Source organism: Sylvia atricapilla, chromosome 9 (genome assembly GCF_009819655.1).
Source record: "Sylvia atricapilla isolate bSylAtr1 chromosome 9, bSylAtr1.pri, whole genome shotgun sequence".
NCBI classification, from domain to species: Eukaryota; Metazoa; Chordata; class Aves; order Passeriformes; family Sylviidae; genus Sylvia; species Sylvia atricapilla.
Genome location: NC_089148.1, coordinates 25,400,750 through 25,419,409, shown reverse-complemented (window position 1 = coordinate 25,419,409; position 18,660 = coordinate 25,400,750). Strand labels below are relative to the sequence as shown.

General features: G+C 52.9%; 1 protein-coding gene and 1 long non-coding RNA gene across 2 annotated transcripts; one reads left to right on the top strand and one right to left on the bottom strand.

Annotated features, from left to right (window-relative positions):
* Positions 1 to 241: 241 nt before the first annotated feature.
* On the top strand, positions 242 to 14,742 carry AK4 (adenylate kinase 4). Its single transcript, XM_066325346.1, has 5 exons — positions 242 to 488; positions 8,368 to 8,487; positions 10,229 to 10,401; positions 10,653 to 10,771; positions 12,202 to 14,742. The coding sequence occupies exons 1-5, from the start codon at positions 344 to 346 to the stop codon at positions 12,314 to 12,316; spliced, it is 672 nt and encodes a 223-aa protein (XP_066181443.1). The 5' UTR covers positions 242 to 343; the 3' UTR covers positions 12,317 to 14,742.
* On the bottom strand, positions 1,939 to 4,689 carry LOC136365073 (uncharacterized). Its single transcript, XR_010744268.1, has 2 exons — positions 3,633 to 4,689; positions 1,939 to 3,573 (listed from the first exon to the last, which is right to left on the bottom strand). It is a non-coding gene; the product is annotated as an uncharacterized lncRNA (long non-coding RNA).
* Positions 14,743 to 18,660: the final 3,918 nt, after the last annotated feature.

Here is an 18,660-nt window from a genome sequence, read left to right as displayed (position 1 = left end):
CCATGGGCGGCGCGGCTCGGGCGAGCCGGGATACACCGAGGGGGATACACCGAGGGATGCACCGAGAGGGATACACCGAGAGGGATACACCGAGAGGGATACACCGAGAGGGATGCACCCAGCCGGGATGTGCGGAACCGCGGGGACCCCGTCGGGGCCGGGGGATGCTCGGGCGGCTCCGGGACTACAAATCCCAGGGTGCCGCGGCCCGAGGGGGCGGGCGGGGGGGAGCGGCCGCGGGGTCCCCCCGCCCTGCTGATGTGTCCGGGCCGTGCGGGGGGAGCGCGGCCGGGGCGGCTGACGCGTGTCCTGCCCCGCAGCGCTCCGGCGCCGGCAGCCGGCCATGGCTTCCAAGCTGCTGCGGGCCGTGGTGCTCGGTCCCCCCGGCTCGGGGAAGGGAACGGTGTGCGAGAGGATCGCTCGCAGTTTCGGGCTCCAGCACCTCTCCAGCGGGCAGTTCCTGCGGGAGAGCCTCGGCGGCGGCGGCGGTGAGTGTCCCGTGGGCACCGGGGGGTCCCTGGCCCGGCCGGGGCTGGGGGTGAGCGCGGGGAAAAGGGATGCGGATGGAGGCGGGCGTGGGATGGAGACGGGGATCCGTCTCCGCGGCGGGTGCACCACAGGTTGTTTTCTTCCCCTGGATTTGGCACAGCTCATTCATCGCCTCGCTCCCTCTCAAGCCGGAGCTCACGGAGGCGCTCGGGAAAAGTGGGATCTGAAGCCGTGGGGCTGCCGTGGATGCGCGAGAGTTTTATTATCCCTGTGCTGGGTGATGGGGGCTCCGGAGAGGGCGGTGTGAAAACCCTGGCACCGAGGGTCACCGGCCGGCGCTGTCCGGGGCTCGGGGCGTTTGCTGTTATTAATGATTCCACCCTGCCCCGAGGATGGATGGCAGATGGCCGGAATGCTGCTGAGCGCCCTGTGCTCACGGTGGCAGGGGTGGATTGGGAACGAGCATTTCTCCAGAGGGAAAACCTGCCGGGAATATCGCTGCGGGTCAGCGGGGCTGCTCTGGCCGGGTTCCAGAAGCGAGGAGCTGCAGGAGATGGGTGTCAGCACCCACCCGCCACAGGCACCCGTGAACACACGGGGTTTAGCCCGCAGGCAGGGCAGTGCTGCCTCTCCTGTGGCCGATACCCAAATCCAAAGCCCTGGAGCTGGGATGTGCTGTGCCCGTGTCCCCGGGCCGCTGAGGGGCTCCTGGTCCCGGCGAGGCTCGGGAGCTGAGCCCCAGCCCTGCAGCGTTGGGCAATCCCGGCGTGGTTCCTTTCCTAACACTTCATTCTCTCTGCTGCTAATGTGAGAATGACCGAGCCCGGGGGGGGAAGCTGACTCACCGGGCAGGGGAACGGCGAAACGGCGTCGAGAAAAAACAAGCCGAGAGGATTTAGAAGTGATTTCTATTCTAGGATGGCAAAAACAGGGGGGAAAATCAGGGAGGGTGAAGTTTTGGAGAGGTGCACGATCTGACAAGGGCGTTGCACACAGCTCCGCGCTGGTCACTCGTGTAAAAATATCCAGCTTTCCTTTTGTAAATAAAAAGGACAATAATATTTCCTTTAGAGGGAGGCTCAAATTTTGGAAAAATCCCGACGAGGGCTTTGGCTGGAGGACAGAAAGCTGGGCTGAAAAGCAAGGAGAGGAGCAGCACAGTGAGGCTGCCCACCCAGGAACTCCCACAGCCGAGCTCTGAACCACCGGCTGTCCCAAACTTGACATTTCAGTTCATGCTCTTGCCATCGAGCTCCTCTGGGGACACTGGAGAAGCAAGAAGAGTTAGCTGAAGGTGTCTTGGGTCCGTTCAGAAGGAAACAACAGGGAGAAACTCAGGGAAAATTACTCAGAAGGAAACCATCCATGGTTTGGTTCATCTGGCGTGACATTCGGGTCCCACCTTTGACTCAGCCTCTAACAGCTCTCAGTGAGCTCCGGTTATTTGGATTTTTGGTGATTTTTTTTTCCTTGTTATTTGCTTTGGACAAGCTGTTGCATGACTGTGCTGCCGTGTGCCAGCTCTGGGGGAAACGAGGTGGAAGCAGCAGCTCCTCTTCCCAAGTTTATCAGCTGCGTCACGGCCTTTGTGCTTTAGGGGAGCTGGGGCTCTGCAGAACCAACAGAGTCATTACAGCCTCATCCTCCCAAAGGCAACTCCGAATCCTGTGTTTTTACAGGGATCTGATTGTGTCAGTGCTCCGGGGATTTTCCTGCTGGCCACGGCCGAGGTTTGGGGGCTCAGGGGCTCGGGGTTCTCCTGCTGCTGGAGAAAGGCTGAGTTCCCAGCGTGGAGAGCATTCCAGGCGTCTGCTGGAGCTGCCAGTGGCAGGCTCAGGGAACAAAGAGTCGCTTTAGAGGCAGGTGAAGCAGCTGAATGCACGGCTGCTGCTGAAGGGTTCGAGTTGTGCTCCAGCAAGCCCCAGGTCCATCCGCCCCCAGCCGAGTGTCTCCCAATTAGTGTCTGTCAGCAAGTGGCTGCTCTGCTGTAGGAAAAGGCCTTTGTGCCGGCTTGGGAAACTCACAGGCTGTGTTTTGGTGCCAGGCAGGGGTGCTGGAGGGCGGTGAACCATTTCCTTGCCCCGGAACCCAGGTGGTTATCTCGGGTGTTGGCAGCATCCCCAGGTCATAGCAGGACTCCGCAGTTCATTTGCCAAACAGCTCAATTGCTTGCCCTGCCTTTGGCTGGGGGTCTGTGGGTCTGGTGTCTGTCCCGCCGCTCCCTTTCAGGAGCTCTGTTGGAGCCAGAAGTGGCTCCTGTCCCCTCCTGGTGACGGATTTCCTTTGTGAGCAGCCACCGAAGTCTGCACAAAACAAAACCCCCTGGGGGATGTGGGCTCTGCACAGCCCCACACCTCTCCCACCGACCGTGGCCTCTGCTGGCCACACTGGCCTGCTTGGTGGCCAAAGCTGAGCCCAGGGCTGCACCTGCCAGTCCTCTGCTTTCCCCTGCTGTATCCCAGTGTGTGGGAGCAGTGTTCTGAGCACAGGATCTCTCCCAGTCGGGGCTGTTGCCCTCCAGACAGATCCCACTGTCCCTCTAGCCTGGATTTGGGGCCGCATCAGGCTCCTGCTGCCTGAAACGACCTCCGGATGCTGAGGGCAGGGTGGGTGTGACATCTGTGTCAGGACAAAGGTTCCAAAACCTGGGGTGACACCTGTTGTGGCCTAACTGTGGTGGTGCAATGGTTCCCTATTCACTGCCAGGGCTTCCCCTCTCTGTTAGCTCCAGATCGCCTAAATAACAGGGGGAAAAACTCCTGGAAAAGGTTTTGGATAGGGAGAAAGTCCAGGGTTGTGCTGCAGGCTCTTGAGGTTGCCCAGAGCTGGGTTTGGGAATGGTTTCTCCTCCAGCCTGTCCTGCCTGGCCCTCGGGGATGGGACAGGCCCCTCAGGGCTGAGACAGGTCCTTTGGAGCTGGGACACATCCCTTGGGGCTGGGACACTTCCCTTGGGGCTGGGACACTTCTCTGGGGGCTGGAACATTTCCCTCGGGGATGGGACACTTCCCTCGGGGCTGGGACAGGTCCTTTGGGGCTGGGACACTTCCCTTGGGACTGGGACACTTCCCTTGGGGCAAGAACACTTCCCTTGGGGCAAGAACACTTCCCTTGGGGCAGGAACATTTCCCTCGGGGCAGGAACATTTCCCTCGGGGCGGGACACTTCTCTGGGGGCTGGAACGTTTCCCTCAGGGCTGGGACACTTCTCTGGGGGCTGGATCTGTGCTGCTGTGATAAGGAGGGACAGATCAAGGTCCCGTGGGGGAAGCCACAGAGAGCTGGGAGTCCCGTGAGTTCCAGGGCAGATTAAACCCACGGTCATCAGATTAATGGGATGAAAGCAGGAGTTTGAAAGGCTGGCTTTGAGCTCAGCACACTAAAAAGCCCTTTGCTACCTGGAGTAACTGCAGAGTGAAGCCTGCAGCCCCTCTGTGACCCCACAGCACAGAGCTGGCGCTGTAGGGTGAGCCCCAGCTCCTCGTGGGGGGACCAGGATCTCCCTCCCTGCTCGGGAAGGACTCTCCAAATCCTGCTCCCCTTTGGAATGAGGCCCGGGAGGGCTGCACCAGGGGGGTTCACATGGGGCAAGCTGGGCTGGGGATAGCAAATGTTAAATTTGGAGTTTAAAGTGCCTGGAAGAAACCCCAAGGGTGGGGACATTGGGATGATTCTCTCCAGCACATCCTGGGGGTCTGGAGAGCTCTGCAGGTCCTTCCTGCAAATCCATGGCTATTCCTCCTTGGAGAGAGGAGACGTGGCCGTGCTTTGGAGGAGGGAGAAGCTCCAGGAGCTTCACACACGGAGGGGACAGAGGAGCAGCAGGAATTGTCCATGACAGAGCCCTGCAGGGCTGTCCATCTGTCCTGGGGACGTGGGAAAGTCGCACCCTCAGGGCAGAGGGGCCGTGGGGCTCTGCTGTGTTCCCACACTCTGCTCCCAGCCCCAGCTGTGGCTCGGGGTGTTTCTGCCTTTGCAGCTCCAGGCCTGGCTCCAGCAGCCCTGCTGAGCCACAGCTGGTCCCCGGGATGGCCAGCTGTCCTCAGGTGACAGCCAGACCTTGTGTGGCCTCTCCCAGCTTGTGGGAGGGCCATCTCAGGGGGACAGCTGGAGCTTGTGTGGCCTCTCCAGGCTCCTGGGATGGCCGTCCCTCCTCGGGGTGACAGCCGGACCTTGTGTGGCAGCTCCTGGTTCATCCCTCCTCAGGGTGACAGCCGGACCTTGTGTGGCCTCTTCCAGCTCCTGGTCCATCCCTCCTCAGGGTGACAGCTGAAATTTCTATGGCAGCTCCTGGTCCCCTGGATGTCTGTCCCTCCTCAGGGTGACAGCCAGACCTTGTCACCTCCTTTGGGTGACAGCTGGACCTGGTGTGGAAGCTCCTGGTGCCCTGGATGTCCATCCCTCCTCAGGGTGACAGCTAGACCTGGTATGGCAGCTCCTGGGATGTCCATCCCTCCTCAGGTGACAGCTGAAATTTGTATGGCAGCTCCTGGTCCCCTGGATGTCCATCCCTCCTCAGGTCCCCTGGATGTCTGTCCCTCCTCAGGGTGACAGCCCGATCTTGTCGCCTCCTTTGGGTGACAGCTGGACCTGGTGTGGCCTCTTCCAGCTCCTGGGATGTCCATCCCTCCTCAGGTGACAACCAGACCCTACGTGGCAGCTCCTGGTGCCCTGGATGTCCATCCCTCCTCAGGGGACAGCCAGACCCTGTGTGGCCACTCCTGGTGCCCTGGATGTCCATCCCTCCTCAGGTGACAACCAGACCCTACGTGGCAGCTCCTGGTGCCCTGGATGTCCATCCCTCCTCAGGGGACAGCCAGACCTTTCCCAGCAGCTCCTGGAGCAGCCCAGCGCTACTGAGCTCATTCCCTGTGAGCCTCTGGCACTGTGCAGACCACGTCAATAAACAGAAAAAAAACCCTCACCAAAAACACCCTGTTCTTATAAAATTGGTGCCCTCAGGGCTCCGTGCTGTTTGCAGAATCCACGGGGTGTTTTTTTCCATCCCTGTGTCCTTCTCTTTGCCAGCCGGGAACGCTGCCACAGCCTGGGCAGTGACAAAGAGGCTTGTCACGGCCAGAAGGTGTTTTCTGCCGGCTCCCCGAGGGGCCAGCTGGAATTCCTGCCTGGATGGGAGGCAGTGGGATGGATCCCGGTGACTCAGCCCCGTGAGTCAGCGCTGCCCCTCTCCCAGGCAGGTTGGGATGCTGGGATCCAACATCCTGCACTCCTGGCCCTGCTCCAAGGAGAAAGAGGCTGGAGTTTTCTTCTGCTGTGGGGAGAGGGACTCGTCGCACGCAGCAGGGAAAAAAAATCTGTGCCTTTTCCAAGCAGATCCTTTGGATTCTGGATTTGAGGCCTTCGGTTTTAGATTTCATGTATCCCAGGTTCTGTGGTGCCCAGGGGTGAGCTCTGAGCTCACAGTCAGTGTCACTCAGCTCTGCACACAGCAGGGACACCAAACAAATCCTTCTCCTGCTGCACACCAAGGACAACTTTCAGCCCCAAAGCACAAACAAGGGTGGGCTGGAGGGAGGGACAAGGATGGGACTCCATAATCTGAAGCTGCAATTGGATGATTAAACCCCAATAGGCAAACAGACCAAAAACTTATAAAAATGTGAGACCAAGTGACCGAGCGTCCATTTTGTGCCCATTTTGTGCCCATTTGGGTCCATTTTGTGCCCATTTTGAGTCCATTTTTTGCCCATTTTGTGCCCATTTTGTGACTATTTTGTGACCATTTTGTGTCCATTTTGGGTCCCTTTTGTGCCCATTTTGAGCCCATTTTGTGCCCATTTTGTGCCCATTTTGGGTCCATTTTGGGTCCATTTTGTGACCATTTTGGGTCCATTTTGTGACCATTTTGTGACCATTTTGTGCCCATTTTGTGCCCATTTTGCATCCATTTTGTGCCCATTTTGTGTCCACCTTGGGTGTGGCCCTGGCCAGGCTCTTGTCCTGCCCAAGGTGGATCCTGGAGGCCTTTTAATAAATCTCTCCTTTATTCTCCAGCTCTGCCCAGTGTCAGTTCCAGCTCAGCCTTCCCAAAGGATCAGACTAACGCTGGGAGTGTGGCTGGTGTTGCAGCCCCAGTTTCCCAGGCAGGTCCAGCCCTTCCATCAGATGAATTCTCTCCATGAATTGTTGATCTTGCAGAAACCCTTCCTGCAGCTGAGGAGCTCACCCCCAGCCAGGTGCTGCCCACTTTTGACATCTCTCTGCCTGGAGAGGTGGAGCTGCCTCCAAAGGCAGGATCCTGGGGGGTTATTTTTAGAGAGGGCTCACACTTGGAGAGGGCTGAAATGTGCTGTCCTCACCAGAAAGGTTGTAAAAAATAGATCAGGGAATTGGTTCATTTCTGGTGACAAATGCTATTTCAGCTGCTGAGGGAAGAGAGCACAGGAGGTGTCCGTGGGGTCCTGGCCCAAGGGGAAAGGGGCTGGAGCTCTCCTGGGGCAGGAGCAGGACTTGTCATGCACAGGGACAAAGAATATTTGCATTTTCCAAATGTTTCCTTTCTGTGTTTCTGTGAGAAAATCACAGCAAACATCAATCATGGAATGGTTTGGGCTGGAAAGGACCTCAAAGCCCATCCTGTGCCACCCCTGCCATGGCAGGGACACCTTCCTCTTTCCCAGGCTGCTCCAGCCTGGCCTGGGACACTTCCAAGGATCCAGGGGCAGCCACAGCTGCTCTGGGAATTCCATCCCAGCCCTTCCCCATCCTCCCAGCCAGGAATTCCATCCCAATCTCCCATCCAGCCCTGCCCTCTGGCAGTGGGGTCCATTCCCTGTGTCCTGTCCCCAGTCCCTCTGCAGCTTCCAGGGGCAGCTGAAGCTGAGAGATGTGGAAGAGCCAAGCAGGAGCTCAGGAATGTGCATTGACCCGGAAATCACCACAGTCATGTTCTCAAGGACTTGATCTTGGGAATAATTCTCTTCCCTGAGCTTATCTGAAGTGGAGACTGTGGAATCTCTCAGCGCTGGGGATGGGAAGCAGGCTCAGGTGTTGGGGACTGTCCTTACCTGTGCCAGTGTCACCTGTGACCACACCAGAGCCATCCCTGAGCCAAAGAGCCTCCACACCAAAGGAGCACATCCAGGGCTCTGTCCCCATCAGCTGAGGGCTTGGCTGAGGCCAGCACGTTCCTGTGATCCCTTCAGTTTTATCTGTGTTGTGTCCCAGGTTCTGTGGTGCCCAGGGGTGAGCTCTGAGCTCACAGTCAGTGTCACTCAGCTCTGCACACAGCAGGGACACAAAACAAATCCTTCTCCTGCTGCACACCAAGGACAACTTTCAGCCCCAAAGCACAAACAAGGGTGGGCTGGAGGGAGGGACAAGAAGGATGGGACCTCACAGCCTGGGGCTGGAATGGGACAATTCAACCCCAAGGTGCAAATGGACCGAAACGTAGAAAAATGTGAGACCAAGCGACCGTTTGTCCATTTTGTGCCCATTTTGGGTCCATTTTGTGCCCATTTTGGGTTCACCTTGGGTGTGGCCCTGGCCAGGCTCTTGTCCTGGCCAAAGTGGATCTTGGAGGCCTTTTAATAAATCTCTCCTTTAATCTCCAGCTCTGCCCAGTCTCTGTTCCAGCTCAGCCTTCCCAAGGCATCACCTGCTCTCAGGTATCTCAGGAATCCCCATTCCTCCAGGCCCAAAAGTTCCATTTGGCCTTTCCATCACGAGCAGAGCCACGCTGTCAAAAATCCACCCAGACAGAGGAGGCCAGGCAGAATTTGAGGGGGAGTGATATAAAAAAAAAAAATCACGAATATTGGAAAAGTCACGATTTCTTTTTTTTTTTTTTTTTTTTTTTTTTTTTTTTTTTTTTTTTCATCTATTGCTTCTGGGTTTTCCTTTCTGGTGTGGAGCAGAAGCTGGAGCCCTGGCACAGCAGTACCTGGAGAGAGGGCTCCTGGTGCCTGACCATGTCATCACTCGTGTGATGATGATGGAGCTGGAGAAGAGGCGGGAGCAGCACTGGCTGCTTGATGGTGAGTCCAGAGGGGGGAACTCCCAGCCCCTTTTGGAATATTCCTTTGTTCCTAAATTTTTGGCAGTCCCAGGAGACGGGAAAGCTAGGAGATAGATGCCTTGTTGGGTTTTGTCTTCTTTTTGTCAGGGTCGGGATTCAATGCTGGAGATGGTGTTTGTGTTTGGACTCAGATGTTTATTAGTCCTTATCTATGTCACAGTCTCACAAGTTGTGGGTTCTGCAGGGTAAAAATGGAGCCCTATCTCTCTCTCTCTACAAGGCCTTTTAAGCACAAACTGTCCAATTATGAAATGACACCTCAATGATTTTTACTTTTAACCCAGTAACCAACCACCCCTGGCCCACAATGGGGATTTTTCTATCCAATTACAAAACACCACCCAGACCCATGGAGGAGAAGGTGAAAAAGAAGGACTCAGCCTCTGCCATAAATCCTCCATCTTGCTTTATATCTATATTACTGTATTCTAAACCCTTAAACTCTGAGTTTCCCACCCTGTGCTGTCACACACTTCTATTTAACCCCACACCCACAGTCCCAGGGCTGTCACTCAATTTTGGAGCCTTTTCCACGGGCTCAGGTCAGTGCAGTGTTTGCTGGGGGTCAGTGCCTGTGAGCACAGAAAGGATGGAATTCTCAGTGCCCAGGGCTCCAGCAGTGCCTTTGCTGGAGGTGGGAGGAGAGGCAGGAGCTGATCTGCTGCCAGGGACAAATTCCCTTTGGCCTGGGTGTGTGAGTATCCAGCTGAGCCCTTGGCGGGTGGTTGGGAAAGGGAAGGGCAGGGAAAGGAGCTGGGTGCTCCATAAAACAGAGCAGGGCTGGAGATATTCCAGAAAAAATCTCCTTCCCTCCTCCACGTGCGTGTGAAGCAGCTCCTCAATCCCAGCCCAAAAGCCACCTGAGGTGGAGGGGTGGGAGATGCTGAGGGCAAACAGGCACAGCCTGGGGTCCCTGCACAGGGCTGGAATGAGGATCAAAGGATCCCAGAGTGGTTTGGAATGGGTGACACCTTAAAGTTCACCCAGTGCCACCCCTGCCACGGGCAGGGACACCTTCCACTGTCCCAGGCTGCTCCCACCCAGCTTTGGACACTTCCAGGGATGTGACAGCCACAGCTGCTCTGGGCACCCTGTGCCAGGGCCTCTCCACCTTCCCAGGGAACAATTCCTGCCCAATATCCCACCTAAACCTACCCACTTTCAGCTTAAAGCCATTCCCTGTCCCTCCATCCCTTGTAAAAGATCTCTCTCCATCTTTCTCGTGGGCTTCAGCTCTTTGAAGCCCCTTCAGCTCTTTAAAGCCCCTTCCCATCCAAACCATCTGATATTCTGGAATTCTGTGCTCCAGCTGCTCGCTGGCTCTCCCAAGGAGGACAGAACCATTTTAACTGCAGTCTCCTCGATGCCCTCCACACGAACCAGCCCTTTGTCCCCAATCTGTGCACAGCACTCTGTTCCCTTCCCCTTTTCCCTCCTCATTCCAGCATTTATCCCTGTTCTGCCATTCCCTGCCTGCCCCCAGCCCCCGCTGCAGGCCCAGCAGCCACCAACCCGAGCCCTGGGTGTCACATTTTGGGAGCTGCTGCTGCTGCAGGAGCTATTTTTTCCCCACCATATGGTGGAGTCTGCCTCTCACACGGCGTGTGCCGCAGCGGCTCCGGAGCTGCCTGAAGGATGAGCTTGGCTCCATCCTCGCTGCTCCCCAGCCTCTCACTGCAACTCCTGTGCTGCCTCCTGAGGTTTCCCTCGCACGCTGCGCCAGGCCAAGGCCCTGGATGGCATCTGTGAGCTGGACCTGGTGATCAGCCTGAACATCCCCTTCGAGACGCTGAAGGACCGCCTGAGCGCGCGCTGGGTGCACCCCGCCAGCGGCAGGGTCTACAACATGGACTTCAACCCTCCCCACGTCCAGGTGAGAGCCCCTGCGGCTGCCCTGGGAGCCACCCACACGAGGGAAACTTCTCCAAAGTTTTGGTTTATTTTTTTGTGAAGCTCTTTCTACCCTGAAGAAGCACTGGGGGTAGAAGCGCTGAGCACCGCGAAGGGTTGTGCAAAATGTTCATGAGTAAAGAGGGGTTTATGCTGACAGGACGAGGTTTTTTGGCAGCTGCAGGGCGGGTGATGGGGTCGGTGACATCCCTGCGTGGCTTTGTGTCCCCTCAGGGTGTGGATGACCTGACGGGAGAGCCGCTGGTGCAGCGGGAGGAGGACAAGCCCGAGGCCGTGGCCGCGCGGCTCAGGAAGTACAAAGATGCTGCCAAGCCCGTGATTGAGCTCTACAAGTGAGTGAGAAACCACGGCAGGGCTGTCACGGCCAACCCCGGGGCTGTCTGCCACAGGATCACAGAGTCACAAGGTCGGGAGAGACCTCCAAGATCACGGAGGCCAACCCAGCCCCGACACCTCAACTAAACCTGGCACCGAGTGCCACATCCAGTCCTTTATTTAATCCCACCCAGGATGGTGACTGCACCACCTCCCCGGGCAGACCATTCCAGTCCTTTATCACCCTGGCCATAAAAACCTTTTCCTAATATCCAGCCTAGATTTCCCTTGGCACAGCCTGAGGCTGTGTCCTCTCGTTGTGCCTGGAGAAAGAGCCCAACCCCAGCTGAGCACAGCCGCCTCTCAGGGAGCTGTGGAGAGTGACAAGGTCACCTCTGAGTCTCCTTTTCTCCAGCTAAACACCCCCAGCTCCCTCAGCCCTTCCTCACAGGGTTTGTGTTCCCAACCCCTCATCAGCCTTGTCCAATGCCCACACCCCAAAAACCCCTGGTAGAATTTTGGGGCCAAGCCCTGAGCCTGGCTTGGAGGTAGGAGCATGATCCAAAGAAATTCCCAGCTCCTGTTCATCCTGCTGGGCTCATCAAAGGGGTATTTTGGCTTTGATCCAGGGTGGGACACGCCGTGAAAAATCCATCCAGGGCCCCGAGGGGTTTGGGAGGTTGGCAAGAGGGCAGGAGAAGGGAGAGACCCTGGAGCTGCCTCAGGTGGATCGGCTGGGAGCACAGGAGGGGCTCCAGGGCTTGTTCACTTGTGGGACTGCTGTTCCCCTGGAATTGTGGGGCACTTGTCCCCTGGAACTGTGGGGCAGTTGTCCCCTGGAATTGTGGGGTAATTGTTCCCTGGAATTGTGGGGCGGTTGACCCCTGGAATTGTGGGGCACTTGTCCCCTGGAACTGTGGGGCACTTGTCCCCTGGAACTGTGGGGCAGTTGTCCCCTGGAATTGTGGGGCAGTTGTCCCCTGGAATTGTGGGGTAATTGTTCCCTGGAACTGTGGGGCAGTTGTCCCCTGGAATTGTGGGGCAGTTGTCCCCTGGAATTGTGGGGTAATTGTTCCCTGGAACTGTGGGGCAGTTGTCCCCTGGAATTGTGGGGCAGTTGTCCCCTGGAATTGTGGGGTAATTGTTCCCTGGAACTGTGGGGCAGTTGTCCCCTGGCCACCCTGGGGGTGATGGATTGCTGCAGGGTGGCAAATCCACTGCTCAAAGGGAGTAGAAACCCAACAGTGTTTTTAGGCCAAAAATTGCCAAAATTGCCCTTGCGTTGGAAAGAGGGAGAATTACAGAACCCCAAAATGGTTTGGGTTGGAAGGGACCTTAAAGCCCACCCCAAGGACAGGGACACCTTCCCCTATCCCAGGCTGCTCCAAGCCCTGTCTAAGCTGCCTTGGGACGGGCTGGCCCTGACTTTTCCCACCTTTTTTTCCAGGAGCAGAGGCATCCTTCACTCCTTCTCTGGCACGGAGACCAACAAGATCTGGCCCTACGTGTACACCCTGCTGTCCAGCAGGATCCCACCCGTCCTCCCAGACGAGGAGCACTAAACAGCTCATGCCAAGGAGCAGGATTTCATTCCGTGGTGGATTTGGTTCCCAGTGCAGTGCCCAGGGCTGTGCTGGGCGTGGGTGATGATGAACTGGGTGATGTTGGTGGCTGCCAGCTACAGCCAGGATCAGATCTTTGTTTAGAAGGTCAAGGCTGCTGGAATTAAGGGGGTTTTTTCCCCCCTCTTTTGGGGCTATGGAGTTCTCCTGCCTGTGGTCCACCCCGGGTTGGGGATGCTGACCAGGGCATTGGTCATTCCAGGTTTACACAGCTTTGCCATGGTGTCCTTGCCATCCCTTTCCACCCCCAAGCCCTGGCTGAGCCCACATGTGCCATCCTGTTGCTCCACAGGACCTTTTACTGCTGAGGACTCTCTAGGCTGAGGTTTTTGTTCTTTTTTTTTCCTATAAATTATTTTCTATTAAAGCTATTTCTCAGAGAAATAAAGCTCTAGAAAGCAACGCTTAGCCCAGCGGGAATTTTGGGAGCAACGTGGAAAAAGTGTTTTCTACGAAGCTGAGAGATGTGAGGATCACATTTCCAGCATTAATACACGTAAAAGAGGCAAAACATTGGAGGTGAAACCCTCCCTGGTACTCTTTCCACAGGGAGAGCTGAACCCCCAGCTAGAAAAAGCTGCTGCCCAGGTTTTTATGGAATGCTGTGAGGCTGAGGATGAGGCTGAGCAGGATCTGGGCTGAGCTGCACTCCTTTGTGCTTTCTTGGTTTATAGCTTTGGATACTACCAGCTAGACACATCCTAAGAGCTTCTCCCAAAGATTTATCCCCGTGTGTGCTTCGTTTTTGGGGAGAAATGAGCTCATCCCATCCTCTGTGCTGCCTTTGTCCCCGAGGGCCCCTGGCCGGGGGGAGGCTCCAGCTGCTCCTGCTGCCTTCCCCAGCAAAGGGACTCCCTCCCCAGGAAATCCCAGAGGTCTTTCCTCCCTTGGGATGCGCCCAGGGCTTTTCCCATCATTTTCAGCATCCCTGGATTGTGCTGGGGGCCGGGTTTTTCTCAACTGGAAGCGCTGTCACCTTCTTTTTGTAGGACGCAGTGGCCGAGCAAAGGGGACGATTCTCCTCGAGTTGCCTTATTTTATAAACTACATATTTAACGGGGGGGGAAAAGAAAAGAGCAAGATGTGTTATTTGTAAAGGTTTAACAAACCAACCAAGTGCTGAGTTTTACCGTCACCTTCTGGGAATTGTGCCTGGAGCTGCTGGATCCGCAGGGAATGCTGCTTCTCAGAGGAGGGCAGGAGCCTGGCACTGCCTGGCACCTCTTGGATTAGTCAGAGCAGCCTGGGCACCTTTCTGCTGCTGGATGTTCATTTTTCCTTGGAGAGCGGCAGGGGAAGGGGAATGATGAAGGTTTTTAGGGATTTTTTTCCATCAGTAAGGTGAAACATCAGCACTTTGCCTGGGTTTATTTATCCCAGCTGACCAAGGATGCCCTAAAATTAAATTTGCTTCATCCCCTGGCAGCTTCATGCTCTCCTCAGGAGAGGAGTGGCATCACTGCCCACATCCCCCCTGCTCATCCCTGCCCCAGGGGAGAGGCCAAAGTGCTCCCACCCTGCTCCAGGTGGGAATTTTCAGGCTGGGAACACAGGGATTGTCAGGTCTCACTGCTGTCCCACGAGGTCTTTCCATGCCCTCGTGCTGGGAGGCTGCAAATCTTCCAGCCGGCACTGAAATCCTATTTCAGAAAGATTTGGGATTTTCCCATGACCCTGGGATGAAGGTCTGGGCTGGTTTTAGACACAAATCCAGAAATAGCCAAAACTTGTGTGCTGCTTTCTTTGGAACAGCTTTGGGCAGAGGAAGGGAGGAGATTTTAATGGGGTTTTTAAATTTATTTTTTAAGCTGTAAAAGCAACCGAGTGCCAGCAGAGGGGCTGATCCCTGCTTTGCCTTGTCCTCTCCTTGCGTCCTGCCCTTCCCTCCTGCAAAACTCCTCCTGAAGAGAGAATTCCGTGCAGCCCAGCCCAGCCCAGGCCTGCAGATGCCTTTTCCAGGCTTTGAGCCCTAAAAATGGGTGTAGAAATCCCGTGGCCCTGCATGCATCCAGCCCTCGGGGTGGGTTTTTCTACCAGACCCGTTGGATTTTCCCAGACCAAATTCCAGCAGGAATGGGGCTCGTCCCTCGCTGTGGCCTTGCCGTGCTCTCTGTCCCCTTTTGGGTATTTTACTGTGAATCCCCAACCTTTTGTAAAGCCACAGCAATTTTGTACCGACCCGAGATACTGTGTGAAAGGAGGAGATTTTCTCTCTCTCTTTCTCTCTCTCTCCCCTTTGGAATGTCACGCCGAGTTTTCTTCTCTTCCCGGAGTTTTCTTCTTCTCTTTGTTCCCGGTGAATGGCTGCAGCTGTGTTACTGCTCTCAAGGTGTAAATAAATAAAGATTTTGGGATTTTTTTCCTTTTCTTTTGTCCTCTCCTGCTGATCCCTGTGCTGGCAGAGTCTGGGTGGGTTGTGCCTTGCCAAGGCAGCGTTGACCTGGAGTTTCCTTGTAGGAGCTGAGGAGGAGGAGGAAGAGGAGGGAGGAAGGGGCTCAGAGCATCCCTGACTGAATGTGGAAACCCCCTCGGGTTTTTGGGTTTGGACACAGCGCAGGTTTTTGGGTTTTTCGTCTGATAGAACCCAAAATGTTGGTGAAAAAGCCAGTTTGGATGCAGCCATTTGCTCCTCCCATCTCTATCCCAGAATCCCAGACTTTGGTTTGGGTTGTCCTGAACTTATCCTCACGTAAAATTAATATGAATTAGTTTTCAGAAATTCTTACAAAAATCTTTCACATATAACTCTATCCTGTCTAAACATTTCTAACAAAATTACATTCTTTTTATTATGCCTAAAATTTAACTAACTTGGTCAAAAACAGTATCACCAAACTATAAGTGCTTAATCTCTTTGTTTACGTGCTAACACAAACTTCAATTTTTAAAACACTTTAAAAACCTCCCTCTACTTATTTAAAGCTAAACTTACATTTCCACTTTATATCTAAATAAATATATATACCTTAATTTCTTAAAAAAAAAAATAAAGGAATTTTTATCTCTTTAAACACCCCTGGGCCTATCTAAATAAGACCCAAGAAAATTTATACCCCGATAAGGAAGCTTAAAGCCCTCTCAATCCATACCCCGTGCGCATAAAACGGTTTTAATTTCCTTTTTAACTTCTCCCCGATTAAAAATCCCGGGGGATATCAGGACAGGGAAATTCTGGCCGTGTGCTGAAATCCATCCCGTGTGTTTGGAAGTCGGGAAGTGCCTCCTGCCAGCTCCACCAGTCGGCTTTTTGCCTTTCGTTCCCCAAAAACAGCTCCGGGGGCACTCCCTCTCGGTTCGGAGCCTCAGGAACGATGGGGAGAGTGGGAAAAACAAGGTGATAAACGGGAAAACTGCTGCCTGGGAGGTTTGGAGACATTCCCCAGCTGGTTTGGGGTGCGGATGTCGCGATTTAAGGTCGTGACAAAGCGGAGGAGCGGGGATGTGCGGGCAGAGAAATTCAAGGAGGGAATAATAATAATAATAATAACAACAACAACAACAATAATAATATCAACGTAATAAAATAATAATAATAATATCAACGTAATGAAATAATAATAATTAAAAATCAAGCTGAGTCTGAAAACAAAAAGCTGGGAGGGAAGAAAAAAGGGAGAGGGATACGAGGCAACAATCCAGCTGGGATCAAAGCTTGGAGTGCCATCAGGGAGCTGCGGGGACACAGGGGACATGTCCCCACCCCACAGCTGACCTCGGCTGGCACAGCAAGCCAAAGAAAACAGCCCCAAACCGCACCAGGGCAGGCTCAGCTCGGAGATTCCGGGGAATTCCTTCATGGAAAGGGTTCTCCAGCCCTGGCACAGCTGGAGGAGTCCCCAGTGCACGCAGGGGTTAAAATCCCTGTGGATGTGGCACTTGGGGACACGGGGCAGTGGTGGCCTTGGCATGGCTGGACTCGGTGAGTTTTCCAGCCGGAATGACTCCGTGATGTTCCGAATCTTGGTTTAGGGGGTCGTTTAAGTGTTTGGGAGCCCGGACCTGAGGGAAGTGTCCCAGGTGTGTGCCTGAGTCAGCCCCGTTCCCGAAAAGTTGGGACATGTCACATCCCTGGTGAGTGCATCCTGCAGGGAGCATTCTCCAGGAAAAAAAAAAAACCTAAAAAAAAAAATTTAAAAAAACCCCAAAAGACCCCCCAAAAACCCCAAATCAAACCCAACTGTCTCAAAAAAACCCCTAAAATAACAAACAAACAAAAAAACCCACAACAACAACAACAACAACTTAAAAAAAAACCCCACAAAAAAAGACCCCCCAAAACTCCCAAACTAAAACCAACCCTTTAAAAAAAAAAAACACCTCTAAAAAATTTAAAAAAAACCCCAAACCAACAAAAAAGCCCAACAAAAACCAGAAAAAATTGCAAAATCACCAAAAAACCCCCAAAATATAAAAAAACAACAACAAAAAACCCCCAATTCACCAATCAACCACAACAGCAAGAAGAAAAGAAACTCACAAAAAAAAAAAAATCAAGGAAAGGAAAAAACCAAAAACCAACAGAAAAAAATCAACTCCACAGAAAACCCAGTCAAGAGAAAGAAAAAAAAAATCAAGGAAAAGGGGAAAAATCTCTCAGACAAAACAAAAAAAACCCAAACCAAGACAAAAAAATAAAAACCAAAAACAAACCAAAAAAAGAGAAACCCACAAACCCCCCTCCCTCCAAAAAAACTCAAAGAAAAAAAAAAACCCACATAAAACAAAAAAACTCAAAACCAGTCAAGGGGAAAAAAAATCAAGGAAAAAACAAACAAACAAACAAAAAAAACACCCCACCAAACTAAACCTCCCAAAAAACAACCACAAGAAAACCCCAAAAACCAACACAAAACCCAAGAAAGAAAAAAAAAAACAACCCACCCCAAACAAAGCAAAACCCAAAAAAACCCCCCAAAACCAAAAAAACCACACACACAAAAAACCCCAAAAAAACCCCCACCAAAAATCAAACAAAAAACAAAACCCCAAAAAACCAAAAAAACCCACCAAAAAAACCCCACTAAACCCCCCTCCCAAAAAAAAAACCCAAAGTCAAAAAAACACACACACAAAACCACAAAAAATAAAAACCACCAAAAAAACCCCAAACAAAATAACCCCCCAAAACCCCCCCAAAAAACACCAAAAAAACCCACTAAAAAACCCCCCAAAACAAACAAACAAAAAAAACCCAAAACCAAAAAACCACACACACAAATAAAAATCCACAAAAAAAAACCCCCCAAACCAGCAAAACCCCCCCCAACCCCCCCCAAAAACACCAAAAAAACCCACTAAAAAACCCCCCAAAACAAAAAAAAACCCAAAACCAAAAAAACACACACACACACAAATAAAAATCCACAAAAAAAACCCCAAAAAAACAACAACCCCCCCCAAAAAACACCAAAAAAACCCCACTAAAAAACCCCCCAAAACAAAAAAAAAACCCAAAACCAAAAAACCACACACACACAAATAAAAATCCACAAAAAAAACCCCCAAAAAACAAAAAAACCTAAAAACACCCCCAAAAAACACCAAAAAAACCCACTAAAAAAACCCCCAAAACAAAAAAAAACCCCAAACCAAAAAACCACACACACACACAAATAAAAATCCACAAAAAAAAACCCCAAAAAACAACAAACCCCCCCAAAAAACACCAAAAAACCCACTAAAAAACCCCCCAAAACAAAAAAAAAAAACCAAAACCAAAAAACCCCCCACACACAAATAAAAATCCACAAAAAACCCCCAAAAAACAACAATAATCCCCCAAGAAAACACCAAAAAAACCCCACTAACCCCCCCAAACACCAATAAAAACAAAAAAAACCTAAAAAAAAAAAAAAAAAAAAAGCCCCAACCCTGTGCCAAGCTGCTCTCGGCAGACTCCAGATCCCAAACTCCAGGCCACATCTTAGGCGGCGGTGTGTTGATGTCTGCCTCCATCCCCATCCTTCCCTCGGCGGCTCCCTAATCCCCAAAATAACCCGGGCAGCGGCGGGGCTCCTCGGCAGGGCCGGGAACAACCGGGCCCACAGCCCGGCCCACAGCCGCAACATGCAGCCAGGTAAGGAAACAGAAACGCTTTTCTTGGAGCTCACCAAAAAAAAAACCAACTAATTATTTTTTTTAATATATATATATATATATTTAAAATGATGGGGTGTTGTTTACGCGGCGCGGTTTTGTGCTGAGTAATTGGAGGGAGGTTGGCGCTGCCGGCGTGAGGAGAATTCTGTGCGGTATTTTTTTGGTTTTTTTTGGTTTTGTTTTGG

Excerpts from the sequence above, each read along its gene's own strand:
- AK4 (XM_066325346.1), top strand. The coding sequence starts at position 344 with ATGGCTTCCAAGCTGCTGCGGGCCGTGGTGCTCGGTCCCCCCGGCTCG. Across the intron at positions 489-8,367 it reads GAGCCTCGGCGGCGGCGGCG|AAGCTGGAGCCCTGGCACAG; the intron begins GTGAGTGTCCCG and ends GGTGTGGAGCAG. Across the intron at positions 8,488-10,228 it reads GCAGCACTGGCTGCTTGATG|GTTTCCCTCGCACGCTGCGC; the intron begins GTGAGTCCAGAG and ends CTGCCTCCTGAG.